Source organism: Gobius niger (assembly GCF_951799975.1).
Source record: "Gobius niger genome assembly, chromosome: 10".
NCBI classification, from domain to species: domain Eukaryota; kingdom Metazoa; phylum Chordata; class Actinopteri; order Gobiiformes; family Gobiidae; genus Gobius; species Gobius niger.
Genome location: NC_136861.1, coordinates 13,782,556 through 13,802,338, shown reverse-complemented (window position 1 = coordinate 13,802,338; position 19,783 = coordinate 13,782,556). Strand labels below are relative to the sequence as shown.

Sequence of the window (19,783 nt, the reverse complement as noted above, 5' to 3'; positions counted from 1 at the left end):
CTTCTTTAATAACGGCTTATATTATGAACATGAAGTATTGCTGAGTTTATAACAGACTGTATGATGTTGGTGTAACTGGGCCTGTCACAACAACCAAATCTAAAGTTTGATAAATTGAAGCAGGAAACTATCGCAACAAACAATATTATTGGATCTCATAATGACAGTGATGCCAGTAACGTGTTACCCAGTAACACATTACTCTAATCAGAAACGAGTAATCTAACGCATTACTTTTTCCAGACCAGTAATCAGACTAAAGTTACTTTTCCAAGTCACTGTTAGTTACTATTCATTTTCTTGAATATAAAAAATATATACGTCTTTTTTCTTGCATCTCATGGAGTGATGTAACATCATAAACGTAGAAAACAATAGAGGAAGATGGAAATGTGTCACTATTCTGAATCTATGGCAGCATTGTTGATGTAACTGTTAAAATGCACTTCCAATAACGTGAGTTTTGGCAAAACCAGTTGGCATTTGCATTTTGAGACAGAGGAGGCGATGTCGGCAGTTAATGAATGTAACTAAAAAAGTAACTTGTAATCTAAGTTAGTTACTTTTAAAATCAAGTAAACTCTAAAGAAGCTACGTTACTTTTTAAAGAAGGAATCAGTTATCAGTGATGCTTTTTCAAGTAATCTGTGGCCACTCTAAAGATTAAGCTCTGTTAGAAAAGTCTTTAAATATCTTTAAATATCCCACAATGAACATGAAATCCAATAAGATCCATTGTTTTATGTTTTATAATTGTTGTTGCATTATACACCTTGCCCAGGGACAACAGCTGAGAACTAGCTTTACAGCTTATGCTGACACATTTACAGAAATGTTTATTAATGTGAACTGTCCCTGTCAAAAAAACGAATAAATAAATACAAATAAATAAATGAGACACAACTTACTTTGGCTAATACATGTACTGAGGATCAATATTGAGCCCAAAATGATATTGCTTATCTGTCATTGATTGAACGTAAGATGATTATCGTGACAGCCCTGTGTAGTGAAATTATGGATAACCGATTGATCTGTTGCATCATGTTTAAATATTCTTTTTGGATTCTTCTTATATACAGTTGAAGCTAAATTCAAATAAAAATGGTGACAGTTTTACCTATAAAGCTGTTCAGTATCAGTCCTTCTTACACTGAACATCAGAGCACTCTCCAAATAGAACGCTATGCTCCCAAAAGACTGGCGAAAAATGCAACACAAATAAGATAAGATAAGATAAACCTTTATTCATCTCACAAAGGAGAAATTCACTTGTTACAGTCGGCGTTACTTCACAGTCAAATCATCGACATACAGATTTCTCTCTATATTCTTACAATTGTACTACAGTATCATCTATACCTTTGCCTTCCACATCATCCATGTTTTATTTAAGCCGCCTTTAAAATGAGAGTGAACGCACAAAACAAATGTGAGGAGAAAATGTTAAACCAGCAACACAAACTATTTGCAGTTTATGTTTGCAGCTGTGAGCGCTTTTCACCTAAACATGCCCTCGCTTCACCTCTGTGCCCTGTCTCTTCACCTCTGCCCCCCTCTCTTTACCCTCAGTTAGAAGATCTTCTGTTTTCCCATAGATATTTTCAACTAGACTAACAATAAAATAAGACTCACGGTCAATACTGTAAAGTAGAACTAATTATATAATAAATGTGCTAGTTATATGTTGTCGTACACTGTAAAATCTTTTTCAAAAATTGAAATCTATGTTGTAAGAAAATTAGCATCTGTAGTGAAATCTACCATTAAAAATACAAGGTCCCCAACAAAATGACAGTGAAGCATGGTCTTCACTGAAATCTAAATATATTCTCTTCTAAAACTACATATTTGAACTGTAAAATGTTGCCTTTAAAATGTTATTTGTTCAGAAACAGAAGGTGTTTGTACTGTCTGCTTTACATAACACTATATGTTTGTAACAGTATTATTAGTTGTAGTAAAAACAGCGTAGACTCATAAGGTAAAACAACAACAAACTCCATGCCATAATTGATCTAAAAATCCCCATAGCAACCAAAAACTTTGAACTTGTCATTGACGCTCATTTGGTGGCGGTTGCTATGCCGTAGCCATGCTGTGACATCATCTGCATCTGAATAGCGCTTGTGCAGCAACTCTCCGCAGCCGGGATTTACAGACATGGGACTGTCTTGCATTATTGTGATGACTCGGGTGATAAAAAACTATGGGGAGACGGTGAGTTATGGCTAAGGGTCTTCTAACTTAAGGGGCGCAGAGGACAGAGGTGAAGGAAGAGGGCGTAAAGGTGAAGACGGGGCGCGCTTAGGCAAGTAGATAAAACGCAGCTGCTCACACTTTAAGGAGGCAGCGCATTCAGGCCAGTTTATGTGGGTAGTAATAGTTTGACATTTTCTATTGGCACTTCTGTGTTAAAGCTGTCAGTTTATATGTTTTGTGTGTGCCCTCACATATAAAAAGGCACATAGGAAAAGGTTAATGTAATGAGTGTGTTGAACTTTACAATTTCAAATTGTCTAAAACAGTGGTACTCAAACTGTTTGGAGCCATAGCTCCAGCTTTGGGTGGCGAGTCGCATACCCCCTACTTTGACGCACTTGAAAACACTGCGAATATCACATTAATATAAGTGAGAATGTCACATGTAATATAAGTAAACTCAAGCAGGTTTTCCACATTCAATATTTTTTTGCTCGCCTGGACGGGCTATTGTTTCTGGAGTGAACACATTTAGGTCCAGAACAAGGTCATCCACGTCTGAATTAAGACTCTTTTGCCTGTATAAGCATATTTCCCGATGGGTCCACGTAAGGACGGCCTCACAATTCAAACCGGGCCTGTTGGTCTCTCATAAGGGGCTTCTGAACCGCTCTTTGTCTGACCTGTCAACTAGGACCTGTTTGCCATGGGAGACCCTACCAGGGGCACGAAGCCCGCGACAACAGAGCTCCCAGGATCATTCGGGTGCTCAAACCCCTCCACCACGTTAAGGTGGCGGGTCCAGAAGGGACGCGATAAGTCTACTAAACTACATTGGATGAGTCCAGTGAACTTGTAATTGACTCTGTGCATAACTTCATCATAACAATCATAACAACGCCGCCCAAGAAGTTCTGGTTTACAGCGTAGAATAGAATTGAATACAAAACACATCAAAACACATCCACAGTCATTTATAAGTCTTTGCAAAAGGTTCATACTGTCTTCTCAGCTTAAACTGTAATATAAAATTATCGCTACATTCATTAGAGGTACAATTGCTATATTGATATAGAAACTTGTATGTTTAAAGGCTGACACCACATTTTCAGATCTGGTACTTTTTTACATTTTATTCTATTCCCACAGAGGGATTTTTTTCGATCCAAGCCTGATTACTTAAACTTATTTTATGGATAATTTGTATAGATTTTTTTTCAGCAAACACATGTTGTACTTAAAATATCTTGAGTTTAGGCAATTTTTACAATAAACGCCTGGAAATAATAAATAAACAAACACTTTTGTAAATATACAACAAAAGTCCCTTCTCTAAACACATTATTTCCCTTATTCAGCATCAGTGTCCTTTCTTCCATGAGACATTTTGACTTACGAGAGCTCCAAACTTCCCGATCATCTGCCAAATAAAACTCAGTGGCTCTGGCAAAGGTAGAGACGGATTCCTGTGTGACTGATGGATTACAGCGCCGCTCCAGTCAACACAGTCCAGTCCAGGTCCGGTTACAGACACGAACCTATGACACCCTGCGTTACTACGATCCCCCTGAGTGACTCATTCATCTGCATTGGGAGCTCCTCTCACCACGTACATAATACATCACACACATATGATCGGTCCTGCAGTCAGAGGAGTATCTGAATGAGATGGGGTCATGTCAATGACAGGCTTACATAAAACATACTGTAAAGTGTTGTATTTGCAACAGGTGGATAGTAATACTGTAAATGTCAGCCTATAGGCAAGTTAAATGTAGTGACTCCACACTTCCTGTACTTGGGCTTCTTCAGGTATTGAGAATATACTGATTTTAGAACCCATTTAATTTATATTTTTGTTGTGGATTGAGGGGCCCTATATCTGATTTTTATTTCAAACAATGAAAGAGGAAGCACCTGAATTAAAATGTAAGCTGTGGGCCAAACCCATTTCTAACTTTCGAAACATACTGTGTAGGATCCCAGTTCTTCACAGAGACAAGTTTAAAGGCACATTTCACAACTTGAACAGTCACTTTTCAGGGTCATTTAACAGAAATGCTCTAAAAAATAACTTGCAAGTTCATATGATAGAAATGCTTTGACCTCTTAACCCACGCCACACACACTTTTTATACTCTTTTTATTTCATCACTTTTCTTTTGTGTTTTTGTTGCATTTTAGACACTTTTTCATCACTTTTTCATCACGTATTTGTCACCTTTCTGTTGCTTTTTAGTTGTGTTTTTGTCACTTTTTCATTTGTTTTTTGTCGCTCTTTTGTTGCTATTTTGACGCTTTTTTCACAAAGCGTTTAGATTTGGGTAAAGCCAAACTGGAGAACATGTGCTCCAGTTTGGGGGTTAAGAGGTTAAAATTAGTGCAGTGTTTTTTCCCCACAAAGTCTGTGTTTTCAATATAGTAAAGGAAGACAAAACTATTTTTTGTTCCATTACCAGAAAAAAAAAAAATCAAGTACTGCCTTTAAGTTAGGTGTTCTTCTGGTTTAGAAATGGTTTACATAAAGTTTAGATGAACCTTCCTTTAATTCAGTCTTGATGTGATTGATTTGAATTACTTTGCTTGGTGTTGCTGGAAGAAGAAGAAGAAGAAGAAGAAGAAGAAGAAGAAGAAGAAGAAGAAGAAGAAGAAGAAGAAGAAGAAGAAGAGAAAGGAAAAAGAAAGAAAGAAGAAAGAAGAAGGAAAAAGAAAGAAGAAAGAAGGAAGAAGAACGAAGGAAGAAGGAAGAAGGAAGAAGAAGACAAAGGAAAAAGAAAGAAGAAAGAAGAAGGAAAAAGAAAGAAGAAAGAAGGAAAAAGAAAAAAGAAAAAAGAAAAAAGAAAAAAGAAAAAAGAAAAAAGAAAGAAGAAAGAAGAAAGAAGGAAGGAGGAAGAAGGAAGAAGGTAGAAAGAAGAAAGAAGAAGGAAAAAGAAAGAAGAAAGAAGAGAGAAGAAGGAAAAAGAAAGAAGAAAGGAGAAAGAAGGAAGAAGAAAGAAGAAAGAAGAAAAAAGAAAGAAGGAAGAAGGAAGAAGAAAGAAGAAAGAAGAAAGAAGAAAGAAGGAAGAAGGAAGAAGGAAGAAGGAAGAAGGAAGAAGGAAGAAGGAAGAAGGAAGAAAGAAGAAGAAAGAAGGAAGAAGGAAGAAGGAAGAAAGAAGAAAGAAGAAAGAAGAAAGAAGGAAGAAGGAAGAAGGAAGAAGGAAGAAGAAGAAGAAGAAGGAAAAAGAAAGAAGAAAGAAGAATGAAGGAAGAAGAAGAAGAAAAAGGAAAAAGAAAGAAGAAAGAAGAAGGAAAAAGAAGGAAGAAAGAAGAAAGAAGACGAAGAAGAAGAAGAAGAAGAAGGAAAAAGGAAAAAGAAAGAAGAAAGAAGGAAAAAGAAAGAAGAAAGAAGAAAGAAGGAAGAAGGAAGAAGGAAGAAGAAGAAGGAAAAAGAAAAAAGAAAGAAGAAAGAAGAAAGAAGGAAGGAGGAAGAAGGAAGAAGGTAGAAAGAAGAAAGAAGAAGGAAAAAGAAAGAAGAAAGAAGAGAGAAGAAGGAAAAAGAAAGAAGAAAGGAGAAAGAAGGAAGAAGAAAGAAGAAAGAAGAAAAAAGAAAGAAGGAAGAAGGAAGAAGAAAGAAGAAAGAAGAAAGAAGGAAGAAGGAAGAAGGAAGAAGGAAGAAGGAAGAAAGAAGAAGAAAGAAGGAAGAAGGAAGAAGGAAGAAGGAAGAAAGAAGAAAGAAGAAAGAAGAAAGAAGAAAGAAGGAAGAAGGAAGAAAGAAGAAGAAGAAGAAGAAGGAAAAAGAAAGAAGAAAGAAGAATGAAGGAAGAAGAAGAAGAAAAAGGAAAAAGAAAGAAGAAAGAAGAAGGAAAAAGAAGGAAGAAAGAAGAAAGAAGACGAAGAAGAAGAAGAAGAAGAAGGAAAAAGGAAAAAGAAAGAAGAAAGAAGGAAAAAGAAAGAAGAAAGAAGAAAGAAGGAAGAAGGAAGAAGGAAGAAGAAGAAGAAGAAGAAGAAGAAGGAAAAAGAAAGAAGAAAGAAGGAAGAAGGAAGAAGAAGAAAGAAGAAAGAAGAAAGAAGAAGAAGAAGAAAGAAGAAGAAGAAGGAAAAAGAAAGAAGAAAGAAAGAAGAAGGAAGAAGAAGAAAGAAGGAAGAAGAAAGAAGAAAGAAGAAAGAAGAAAGAAGAAAGAAGAAAGAAGAAAGAAGAAGAAGAAGAAGAAGAAGATGATTTATATAACGCCTTTCACAGACATCAAATCAATTATTTTCGACGCTAACATGGGTTTTAATCAAATCACTGTTGAAAGCCCAATCGTTACAGAATGCTGTAATGAATGCTGTACACAGTGAAGCCAGTTCATTTTAGCACTTTTTACTTTTCAGTGTGAAACTACTGCAGCTTGTGTTGATGTGCTTTACAACTTGAAATATTTATAGATTTAGTCTCACCGGGTCCGCCCAGTGACCAGAGGCGACCCCTGAGGACGTCATGCGATCACACACATTTGAAGACATTTTTAAAAGCAGAGAGTTTGAAAGGTAGTTTTTTAGTATAATTTTGAGCATAAAACAAAAGAAAATATAAGAAAACATAAGAAAATATAACAGTTTTCAATATAATGCAAACATATATTTCATCAATACATTCTGAAGTATATGACACAAAGTCTAAAGGTACAAAACAGTAATTTTATGAAGGAAATAAACAAAGACAATGTGTTTTTAATTGTGTTGCACTCATTTTTGTGGCCTCTTTGTTCCTTTTCTTTTGCTGATGCTGATGAGGTGGTGCGACGGTGACCGGTGACGAATGAAGCGCTGTTACAGTGAGACCCATGGGCAGCGTCTAAGGAACTCAGAGTTGTGCAATAACAACGTCTCAGCTGCTCGAGCGACAGTTAAATGAGCTGTCAGAGCGAGACAGAAGAGAGAGAAAGGGAGAGAGAGAGAGAGAGAGAGGGAGAGAGAGAGAGAGAGGAGAGAGAGAGAGAGAGAGAGAGAGAGCAAGACAGGAGAGAGAGAGGGAGCGAGACAGGAGAGAGAGAGAGGGAGAGAGGGGGTGGTGAGTGGGAGAGAGAGGGGGATTGTCAGGAGAGGAGATGGCATGACTTGACTTGAGTGATGAGATTCATACTGCGACTACAATTATTGATGGGAGCACATGCACATTTGAATTGCAGCATACTGTACAACATACTGGAGGACTATCATAGAGGGCTTGTAGACAGTAATGGCCTTTCATGCTATGTCTGAACATAAATACCTCTGCATTTTGACTTAACTTTTTAGCAACATCACGTTTATGTATGATCTGGGCAGTATTGTTAACCTGATTTCTGCCAGCTTAGATTTAGAGTTAGCAATTACCAAATCTCAAAGCGTATACATGGTTTTCAGTCATGTGACTTTTGTTGCTATGGTGGCCATTTTGAATGCCGTGAGTAGAATTATGCAGTACAACATGTAACAATATCCCTACTCAGGATGAAAATGAAATGCAACTGATTGACCCTGGCACTTCTATGTACTTGTATTCATTGCTCAAGAAGATAACAGTCAAAACACAGCCCCAGAGACACACATTTATGTGAAGAAACCAGCGAGTCAGAGTTCAAGCTGCTCAGACAATAGCAGGCTACCGGTTAGCATGCTCTGACCTCTCCAAGAGAAAGCCCTGAACCACACTCCAAACATCTAGCCTTGGATACAACATGTGACAGAGGTCAGAGCTGAGCTGTTACTGTAGTATTTCATATGTGTTTTCATAGATGTGAGCCACACATGTGTTTATCGTGTTGTAGGCATTGACAGATGGTTGACAGTTGCTAACCAGTAGCATGCTAACGTCTTGAGCAGCTTAAACACTGACTCAGACTGAGACTCTGTTGACATGACAAACTGAAAAGAGAAAGGTTTTCTTTTTCCTCTTTGATGGGTTAATTTAGTCTGAAGAGTGAAGCAGATCTTTAATAAATCTAACCCCAAGATGGCAGATTACTAAATGAATGAGAAATGCTTCATTTGCAAAAATATCTCCGTTTTGAATTTTTTTCAGAATCCTTTTGGATATTTGGACTGTACTCTCCAGATGACACTTGTGTAGGTAAAGCTAAATTTAATTAAGAACTAGTGACTTTATATTTTTCATGGCACTGAAACCTGATAATGGAATGCAAAGTGAAATTTTAGTTTTTTTTCAATGGCACTTATCTGATTTCGCAAATGAACTCTTCAGATATTGAATGTCCAAATGCTCATTATCAAGTGTTATCCGTGCACTTTCAGCATCTTCTGATACACTGCAGCCTTGGGGGAAAAAATGTTCTTATTACCTTTGGCAAGAGCAGGGTGTAGAGTTGGTGCCCGGGCCAGCGGACAGTCCCGGGCATGTGGCCTGACCATGCAGTATCTCTTACATAACAGCCATAACAACAACAGCTGATGACCAAAACACTGGCGTCCACCTTCACCCCTCCTCACGGTCCCGGCAGGACGTCCAGGCCAGGGACAGTTTGGACAGGACAGGACAGTGGACCACTGCCCAAGTGTGGAGCGCCGTTAGCCAACAACGTGAGGGCCATGCAGCATGAACTAAAAGAACCGCAAGTGTGCACATTCAAACTTTTACAAACAAAGGTTTCATTAGCTTTTATTTATTTACTTATTTGAATTAGTACAACAACCAAAATAGCCACGTGCAAATAAAATAATCCAAGTCCACTTTAATCCTTTCATTGTATTTCATTAACCTACTACAAAAAATCTGGTAAAGGGCCTTTAAAATCCTGTACATGAACGATTTTGATAATATTTGATTGCAAGGAGTGCTCATGCATGTTAAAAACGGCTACAGCTCCATCAGTTCAAGGATTCTGTTCATGGATCTTGATTATGGCCCAAAATGAATCCCCCAAAATTTGGGGGATTAATGTTATTATAAAGCCGGCTTCAGGTCCAGGCTCCCTCCCTCTCTCTCAGCTTCCCTTTCTTTCTCTTCCCTCCTTTCTCTCTCTCACCCTCTCTATCTCTCTCCCCTCCCCTCTCTTTGCACTCTCCCTCCCCTCTGTCTCTCGTCCTCCCTCTCTCTCTCTCCCTTCCTTCACTTCCTATCTCTCCCTTCCTTCACTCCCTCGCTCTCCCTTCCTTCCTTCCTTCCTTCCTTCCTTCCTTCCTTCCTTCCTTCCTTCCTTCCTTCCTTCCTTCCTTCCTTCCTTCCTTCCTTCCTTCCTTCCTTCCTTCCTTCCTTCCTTTCTTCCTTTCTTTCTTTCTTTCTTTCTTTCTTTCTTTCTTTCTTTCTTTCTTTCTTTTTCTTTCGCTGTCTGTCCCCCTCTCCCCTCCCCTCTTTCTACCTCCCTTACTTCCATGACCTCTCCCCCTCTACCTCTCACTCGACGACCAAGAGTTAATGGGGGGTGCGTATAAGATATAGGACTTTAATGGAGAAATTCACTTTGTACTTTGCTTCACTGTTTAATATAAATTCAAATTTTAAATCAAAGCTATAGCACTATCCATAAACACTTGCTGCCAACTTAGCTTTACTCAAACCATCATCTCCTCAAAAGAACTCTCTCTCGACATATGCTTTAGGCTGCAACTTTATTTCAGCATTGCACATACAAAGGCCACACAGTTGATTTATCGGACACTTGTTACAATACTCAGCGTAAAGACATTATTTGATTGACTTACTGTACACTACCTCTGCCTAATGCCATTACAATTCCAAAGCTTGTGCTATTTACTCGCTCCTGATCATGTGATTGGGTGACAACCAGAGCTGCTGATCATAGGACAAAACAAAAGAAAAGAAAAGGAACAGAACAACCCTGGAGGTTCATAAAGAGAGAACTGGGGGCCTGCAGGAAAAATGAAACTTTTGTTTGTAAAAAATTATGTATTGGATACCATTCTAAAATTAACCTGAATAAAAACCTTTAGCAAGCAGCAGTGAAGTTAGGGGTAAGTGCTCTTCATTGATACTTGACACAGTTAATTTAGTTTTAGTCTTGGTTTTCAGATGAAAACATAATTTCATTTAAGTCTAGATTTTAGTCGACCAAAACTCATACATTTAGGCAAGGCAACTTATTTATACTTTGCATTTCATACACATGGCAACTCATTGCGCCCTTTAGTCAGCTAAAATACATTGTGTCAACTTTACATTGATAATATTTATCCTAATCAAATTTAATTTATTATTTGGTGGGGACAGTGCATGTTAATGAACATGCAAACTGTCATTGGAAGTTTAGATTATTTTAGTTTCTCATATTTTAATCAACAAAAATATCTGGCTATTTTAGTCATAGTTTTAGTCTCATAAACAACTTTGAATTTACTTTCAGCCTGATTTTAGCCAGCAAAGAGCTCATTTCCCATCCCTCACTGTGGTCGTACACCACTCTCAACATTACATTGATAATAGTTTTTTTATTTTTTATTAATGAGCATTTTGTCAAAAGATTACAGTTTTAAATCAAAAAGGATATTTCATTTCAGTTTTATTTGCCGGTTTAAGTGAAGGTCCCTATGTTAGCTTATAGACTACTGCGCCCTGGTGTTTGTCTGGTGGTACTGCAGCTCTACGATCTGTCACTGGCATCACTCTGCTCCTCCTCCTCATCATCATCATCACCTGGGGCTCCTCCGTTCATGCGTGCCAGCAGCAGGGGCAGGTTGATGCCCAGCCCCGTGGGATCCTCGTCAGATTCGTCGCTGTCTTTGGGAGGGTAGAAACGTTTGGCCTTGGCGACAAAATCTTCAGCTATGTCTAAGTATATGAGGCGATCCTGGGGACAGGGGGGGAGAGGGGGGGAGATGCTTTAAAAACAGTGATTGAAAACACAATTTTATACAGGAATCACATTTTATACAGTAGCCTATATATGTCATATCATCATTTATAGGCCTTTTTTTGTTCAAACAATAAAAGAGAGTACGGTTTAAACTGACAGTTGTGGTCCAAATTCAACTTTCTTCATACATTTTAACATCCCAGTTCTTCAGAGTTAATGATGTTTCACAACTAATAAAAATACTGAGTTTAAAATAGGACTATTGAGCAGCCTCTTTGATTGTGTCATCTCCATTATGGCTTAGTGTTAAAACAAATTCCTGTCTTCAATGTTGATACCTAGTTGTGTAATTCTTTGTGTCACGTTTTGCTGTGTCAATGGAACATGTCACGCCCAGGAAAGGGAAAGAAACATATCACTTGTCTGACTAGAATTATACATCTATTAAGATAAAAGAAGCCAAATTAACATTATGAGTAGGCTCAGGCTGATCAGGTTGTTGAAACATTAACTTGAAGATTGGCCTTTTCATCCTTGCCAGGCGCCAAAATTGCATCTCTTTGCGCTGTTGTGTTTTTGCCTGTGGTTGGAGAGGTCATGAAAAGCAAAACAGGGGCCGTGTTTCTTTTGGTTTCCTCAGGGCAGCTGTGGCTGAGTAGCTTACCACAGGACGAGTGTGACTGATGATGGAATAAACAAATAACAGAAAGTGGTTGTAAATGGTTTCAACTTAGAAAGCGCTTTTCTACCATCATCAGGCCCAAAACGCTTTACAGCAAGGAACCAGTCAGCCATTCACACTCTCATTCATTCACCAATGTACTCAGACACTGGTAAGGTGGGGGAAGTGTCTTGCCCAAGGACACAACGACAGTGTGCATCATCAGGAGCTGGGATTCGAACCCTCAATATACCCCAGTCTGTGTTTTTTCCCTTTTTGCATGTACAGCCACTTAACCTCTTAACCCCCGCACCCCAACTAAGTGCATTTTCTCCAGTTCAGCTTTACCCAAATCCAAAAGATCACAGCCTATTGGCCAGTTTCAGGCCTCACTTGAAAGCTAAGGCCTACAAAACTCATCTAAATTGTGTTTTTTCCTCGCGTCGTCGTCATTTTTTGGCATTTTATCTACATCGCTTTTTAATCACGCTTTTGTCACTTTTTCATAGCCTTTTCGTCACGTTTTCGTCATGTTTTTGTCACTTTTTCATCACATTTTCATCGCTTTTTTGTTTCGTTTTTGTCACTCTTTTGTTGCAGTTTCATCCTTGTTTTTGTCACTTTTCCTTTGCTCTTTTTTGTTGCGTTTTCATCGTTTTCATCGTTTAGTTTTTGTTGCTATTCTGACACTTCTTTCCAGAAGCTTTAGATTTGGGAAAAGCCAAACTGGAGAAAATGTGCTTGGTTCAGGTGGGGGTAAAGAGCTTAAGATCTCCAGTACCCGGACATGGACTACCGGTCTTATAACCCCATGACTGTGATAACACAGGTAATCGAGTCAGAGTCCACCATGAGGCAAAGGTTTGTTGAGGATCCTAAAGAAATAGTAATAATCATAAATTATGGGACAATGTAGTACTGATGCCCACCACCACACTGTCATCCAACCCATTGTGTCTCACCAGGGCAAACCAGATCACTGTACTGTCAAAAACAGGTGTAGTTGTCTCACTAGAATGAACAGGTATCTCTCTGGAGGTGGGTTCTTGTTGCTGTTGAAGATGGAGGTCTCCGTGTGGAGCATATTGAGCATGGCCCGGGCCGCGGGGGCGTTCCTCATCCGGTCTTGTGATCCTCCTGCCGTAACGTTCAGCAGGGAGTCAGCCTCCGCCATAAAGCCTGGAGATAGAAAAATATACTGTTATACTGTATACTGTTTATAATCATGAAGATAAGGGATGAATCACCTAAGTTCTCCAAGATGGTCTTCCACTTGTCTCGAACTTCTCGTCTTGTGTCTCTCATGGCTTCAATGTCAACACTTAAACGTCTGTAACCCTAAAGAATGATAACAAGACCAGAATTGTAACTGTGATCGCCTAGGATTTGAAAAAATATACCCAGCTAGACTATATTCATTCTACCGACACAAGCGGTGGAAAACTACATCTGCTGGTTAAGCCTACAGTGATTTCATTTTGAACAATGACAATAGTCTTCTGTATGTCCCTATACTGTGCATGTCGTACCGTGGAGCCCATGCGCGTCTGGTTGCGGGCCTGCAGCAAAGTGTGTAGTGTCCGGTCGTCGGCTCTCTCAGAGTGGCTGGGGTCTCCGGGGGTGCTCCACAGGTTGGTCTCCTCGTCCCGCCGCTTTTGCACTTCACGGTTAAAGTACTCCAATGGATCAGGCCTATCCAGACAAGAAACCAGAAAATAAACCAACTTTACCTGCTTCTGTCTGCGCTTACAAACCTCAGTCACTTCTGTATATTTGTCATTACCACGTGTATTATCAGACTACTTTTGGGTAATCAGTTAAAGTCTGAGCGAATGTTTTTACTTACGGCAGCAGAGGCTCCTTTTCGTCGTCATCGTCCTCATCTGCGGTGCAACAGCAGCAGCAGCAGAACTTCATACAGAACCGGCCAAACGCTGACCCCATCTAAAGAGGGGTGACGGAGCTGAAGATTATGAATGTTCTCTGTAGATTTTTTATAATGATGAAAGCCTAAATCGATACAGAAGTTGACAAAAGATGATGACGCCTACGGTTATGTTTGATGTTCAGACTAACTGGAGTGTGACTTCAAAAAAGAGAGAAAGAGAGAGAGATTTGAAGAATGAAAAAATCTTGCAGGACTACACAAAACTGGTCCATTATTGAGTGTAAACTGTGCTAACAAAGTCAATCAAAATCAAATTAAAAAGATCTATTTATAAGCCCTGGTTTGCCCCGACACTTTCAAACTAAGTTAAAAATGAATGGAAGCAAACTGACTCAGAATCCCTGGAAAAGAGGCAAAAGACATCAAAACACAGACATCTAACAGAAGTATTTCAGTGAAAATAAGTGTGAGGGCATCCTAAACTAGACACTTAGCCTGAATAAGGTACAGGATTGAATATAGACTGAGACAGCATTAAGACTGGGGCTAACAGAACAAAACCACCAGGACTAATTCTAGACTCAACCAAATCTAATCACAATGCTACGATTCTAAAACCATTCTCATAAACAAAAATTAACAACAATTACTGTCCAGTCATTTTAATTAAATCACAACTGACTCACAGAGCAGGAACAGACCTTTAAAGTGCAGTCAATAGATTTTATGATACGAACACAGTTACGATACTGTTCCAATGAGCCATGAGCAAGACCCACTTCTATCTTTGGATTATGTGATTCTAACTCTCAGTTTGTGAAAGTTTTAAAACAGTGTTTCAAGTACAACCTTCTAAAATATGACCTTGCAACGTTACAAGTACAACCTCGCCTCGACCATTATCAAATCAGGACTGAACATGGTCTAAAGAAGATCAAAATTATGTCTAAAGTGGGTAAACCATGCCTAAACAAAAACAAAAGTAAACGCCTGATTGAAATGAATTACCAAAGCAGAAATTACATAATTTCTTATTAAAATGAATCAAATAAAACATTGCACTTGACCCTTGGTGCCACCTTAAGAAGTACCAGGTACCAGCTTGCTTTAGAACATACCATTGCTTCTTTTTCTTCTTACCACATTTACCACTTCACTGGTATAAAGCTCTGATTAATGCTTACCACAGGCATCAAATCAAACTAAGTAGTCATTTAGCTCACCACAAATGAAATAGTTTTAAGCCTCTTTACCTTACATCTCCATTACCTGACAATCCCCACACAAAGAAGCTCTCCGGTCGGGTCTAGCAGGTCCAGGCTAGATCCTTAACTCTGGTCCGTCTCATTGGCTTTACATGGAGGACAATGGGCCCAGTCAAAACCCGCGTCTTTCCCCCTTCTGATGCAGTATCTTCTCACACCCATAGGCTCAGGAGACAGTCACAGCCCTATCACATGAGCGGCTGCAGCGCTTGGTGTTTTGCCTCCAGGACGTCCCATCTTCGTAACAGTATCATTAGACGCGCTATTTTTCCACCATGGATGCGCCGATTTAACAGATAGTTCAGTTGTATTGTGTGCGGTTGCTCAAGAGTGAATGTGTGGAGATGAGGAGAAGGCACAGGCCAGGAATGAGCTGGGACAGGGGGAAACTAACGGGATTTGTCCACTTTTACTTGTGCCCTTGAATTTCCTTGTGTCTTACAATGACAATAAATCAAACTTAACTAAACTAGCATGGACATAGAATGGATAACAAGGGATAAATGCATTGGAGCCCTGTTTGCCATTGGCGTCTGTTTTCCTCTGGGGTGGCACCGCGTTACACAAGGGTGGCACGTGGCAAATTTACAGTGGGAGGAATTGGAATTTCGTACATTTCTGGTTAAATTGGTCATAAAATGTGGTTGGATCTCTATTAAAATCACAAGAATGAGTACAGTGTCTTCTTAAACAGTATCTGCTTAAACTAGCACCACCCAAACATTTACATTTCATCATATTTTTTTGGCCATAACATGTAAACGTTCACAGGACAGCGTGGAATAAGTCACTACACCCTCAGATTCAATAACTGGTTGACTTCATCCAGATGTTTCTTGTAGCTGCAGATTAGACGTGCAAACGATCAGGATGAATCTTGGACCTTTTGCTTCAAAAACTGTTGCAGTTCAGCGAGATTCCTGGGATGTGTGGTGTGAATGGCTTTCTTGAGGTCACGGCACAGCATCTCAATCAGGTTTAGGTCTGGACTTTGAGCCATTCCAGAATGCATGTTTTATTCTTCTGAAACCATTCTGAAGTGGATTTGCTTTTGTGCTTTGGGTCATTGTCTTGCTGCAGCGCTCATACTCTGTTGAGCTTCAGCTGCTGGACAGATGGCCTCAAGCTTTTAAGCAAAATATCTTGATAAACTTGTGAATTCCTTTTTCCATTGAGGACAACACGTTGTCCAGGCCCTGAGGCAGCAAAGCAGGTGGGTTTTAATGTTGATGTGCTGTTCCAATTTCCTCCACACATGACGTTATGTGTTCCACCCAAACGATTAAACTTTGGTTTCCTTAGCCAACAAAATATTCTGCCAGTAGTGCTGTGGAGCATCCAAGTGGTCTCTGCAAACTTCAAATGTGCAGCAATGGTTCTTTTTAGACAGTAATGGCTTCCTCCGTGGCGTTCTCCCATGAACCCCATTCTTGTTCAATGTTTTATGTATTGTATATGTGTCAACAGAGATGTCGGCATGTGCCAGTAATTTAGATAAGTCTTTAGCAGACTCTCTAGGGTTCTTTTTTTACCTCATTGAGTATTCTGTGCTGTGCGCTTGGAGTCATCTTTACAGTGAGGCCACTGCTTGGAAGTGAAGCAATAGACGGTTCTGTAACCTTTTCCAGCTTTAAACAAATCAACATTTCTTGATTGGTGGTCTTCAAGGAGCCATTTTGAGTGAGGCATGGTGCACATCACACAATGCTTCTCAACAAGAGACATTTCTTAACCAGTGTGGGTTTTTCTGTGGCATGAGAAGCTTTAAGCCACACCTCAGTGATTGGACTTCAGGTTGGCTCACACCTGACTCTAAATGTCTGCATAAAATTAGCTCCTGGAGGATCAGGGGGTGTACTCACTTATTCCTCCCTGTCCTGTGAATTTTTTCATATGATATGGCCTATAGAAACATGATAACATGTAAATGTTTGGGAGGCATTCGTTTAAGACACGCTTTACTCATTGTTGTGATTTTAATAAAGATCAGACCACATTTCATAAGCAATTTAGACAGAAATGTAAGAAATTACATTTTTCTTTTTTCACTTTTTCCTCCCACTGTATCTCTGACATTTTGGCTTTCAGGTAAACTTAAATAAATGTCTTCATTTTGACGCATAATAGATGTACAGTAGTTTGTGTTTTGTTTACATTATTCTTCATAATCATCTTCTTATATATATTATTTTTCAATTCACCACATTTTTTCATATTTTGTTTCTTTACTGAAACATGAATCAAACTTCTACGCTCAGATACTCTGTACTCACACTGCTCAAGTAAGTACTTCTTTACTCTTGAGTAAATATTCGGGCCACTACTTCTCACTTCTAGCGTAAAATGATTTTAAAGAAACGTTACCCTAACCAAGCGTATGATTGTGAAATTTTGTCGACAGAAAAAAGTTAACTGCTCATATAAACAACAATGCCTCAGCCCCGAGTCGGTGGCCTGTGCTAAACCCCAGGGAAACTCAGAGAAACACGTCGACTCTTTCCAAGAGAATATTATACATGTTTCCTGGAAAAGCACTCAATGAGGTTGGTGTGACAGGTCTGTCCCGTATGATGTCTAAAAACCATGTGATTACCATAACACCCATGTCGAACATGGTATTCCCATCCCAGTGTGTGCCATGAAGTGAATTATTATTTTTGGTCAGCTTAGCAGTGACAAAGTCTAGGTAAGCTTTAAAAAAATCAATTAAACTGTAGATATACAGGCTAAGATAACAACATTTGAAGTTTGATATATTGAGGCAGGAAACACAGGAGTGGCAATTAAAATGAAACTCAATCAAGAGTCATATTTTTTTAAATAGCGCAAGTCTATCGCTTTTGTTACATAAAAGTACCTCATGTAAAACAAGGTTGGAGCTCTTTGACTTACAATATGTAGTTCAAAGAAAAAAGTGACAAAAAAGCAACAAAGAAGCAAGAAAAGAGTGACAAAAACGTGGCGAAAAAAAGACAAAAGCAACACAAAAAGATAAAGAAGCAAAACATTACAAATAGGTTAAAAAAAAAGACAAAAATGCAGCGAAAAAGTGACAAAGGCCTTATTCAAATGAGGCATTACACTCATTTGTGGTTAAATTTGGGTAAAGCTGAACTGGAGAAAATGCAGAGGGGTAAGAGGTTAATGTGTGTAACCCATTACATTGTTGATATTGACATCCAGCGGTTGCCAGATTCCACCTACCCAGCAGTCTGGTACGACAAGCCACATGAAGCAACTATGACCAAACTGTGTGATCAAACTGTGCGGCGAGTTTAACGTGTGTGTAACGCAGTCCATTGTTGATTGTTGAAGACATGAGTTGCGAATTAGCACTAGCTACAAGCTCTTCATGCATCGTATCAGCTGCAAATATTAATTGTAACTATGTTGATTGTATCGTCCCTGATAAATAAATAAATAAATAAATATTAGGTGTGGGGCAGAATCTGGCACCTCGCAGTTTAGCTCTACAAGCAATATAAAATCGATCGTGACTGCGTGCTCAGACTGTACCAAACAAGGGATGAATGTGTTTAACCCACTCCGTTAATGACATGGGCCACTGCTGGTTTGGCAATTGATGGGTTACTGGTAGAAAATTAAACACATTGATTGACTGCTATTCCAAACCATAAAAATGTCTTGTTCAGTCGATCACAAAGAGAAAGAAAGTAAATGTCTACTGCTACTACAAAAGTATAAAAAAAAACAAAGAACAGCAGGAGAATAGTGTCAAAATTCGACCATTTTAATCAATGTTAGAAAATTTGGTCATGTGATGGCTTCCGAGTTAAGTTTGATGCGCTTACAGAGAAACAAGTACAGACAGTACTGTAGAAACTTCCTCAAAAAACATTGCAAAAAGGCAGTTCTGAAAGGCACCGTTACGTGTAGACTATACAGCAAAACATAGAAAAAAACAAAACAAGAAACAACAGATTCCAGTTCATAATTGTGTTGTGCATTACAAGTCACAACCGTGCAACTGTTCAGCTCCATGATGTGTCCATTCGATGCATTTTACAGTTGCTTTGATGTTTGATCATAGCACTTGGAAGAATGTTCACACCATTTAAGTTCATCAACCCCAGAGCCTTAGCAGCGAGCAAACCCGCCCCAGGTCATGTCATGTCAGCGGTAACGAATCTCGAAATACGGTGACTATGGTTGAGGCAACAAGATGTTCTGCTTTGCCCAAGTTTGACGATGACCAACTTCTCCGTTTGATAACAAGTTATGCTTCAAACTTCATAAACAGTGGTAGTTTTTGGGAGCCAGTGGGCATGCCAGAAATAGAAATAGAAACAAAAAGATAATGGAGTTGGTTGTTTACTGCAAAAGCCACTAAAGGTCAGTGGCTCAAAAATGGGAATAACAACGGATTTCACAAAGCTTCTGTTTGGTAATAACTTTACAGACAACTTTCTCAACTAGGGCGAGCGATAGCAGCGTTAAAATTTGTAACGTAAACCGGTTGTAGAGCTTGATGTTGGTAACCTATATATACACACACTTGTGGCGGTTAAAGAAATGTCAAATTCCCATATGTTTCAACCAAGCTTTTATGTCTTTGTTTACTAAAAATTAAACCTCTGTGATTAAACAATGCCGCCAATTCTAGATATAATTTGTGCCAAAATACTAAACGTTTGTCAATGTCCCTTTCATCTGCCAAATAATTACAGGGACATAAACCAATCAATATATCTGCTAAACTAGGGGTGTCAAACATGCGGCCCATGGGCCAGATCCGGCCCACGAGATGATTTAATCCGGCCCGTCCTGTAAAGTATGTCAAAGCAGTACTGAGTAACTCTTGCCCCTAGAGGCCATAAGCGCAACTGCAGGTGCTGTAGCAAGTTGCGATTTTTTAACTTATTAATTGTCTCAGAGTAAATATTACGCTGACAGAAAAGGCGAAGGGAGAGAGGGATATTATACATCCAATTATACAATGAAAATATTTTTTTTCACTCAAACTTGGCTGTAAATA

At 39.0% G+C, this 19,783-nt stretch overlaps 1 protein-coding gene across 2 annotated transcripts; it reads right to left on the bottom strand.

The window, feature by feature from the left end:
- Positions 1–10,691: 10,691 nt before the first annotated feature.
- Positions 10,692–14,905, bottom strand: LOC306968989 (melanoregulin). 2 transcript variants are annotated; one of them, XM_079564595.1, is made up of 6 exons: positions 14,776–14,905; positions 13,481–13,578; positions 13,164–13,326; positions 12,882–12,972; positions 12,647–12,813; positions 10,692–10,967 (listed from the first exon to the last, which is right to left on the bottom strand). In XM_079564595.1, exons 2-6 carry the CDS (start codon positions 13,576–13,578, stop codon positions 10,761–10,763), a joined length of 726 nt encoding a protein of 241 aa, XP_079420721.1. In that variant the 5' UTR covers positions 14,776–14,905; the 3' UTR covers positions 10,692–10,760. The 2 variants fall into 2 exon arrangements, with proteins under 2 accessions (XP_079420721.1, XP_079420720.1); XM_079564594.1 differs by having other exon boundaries at positions 14,792–14,905.
- Positions 14,906–19,783: the final 4,878 nt, after the last annotated feature.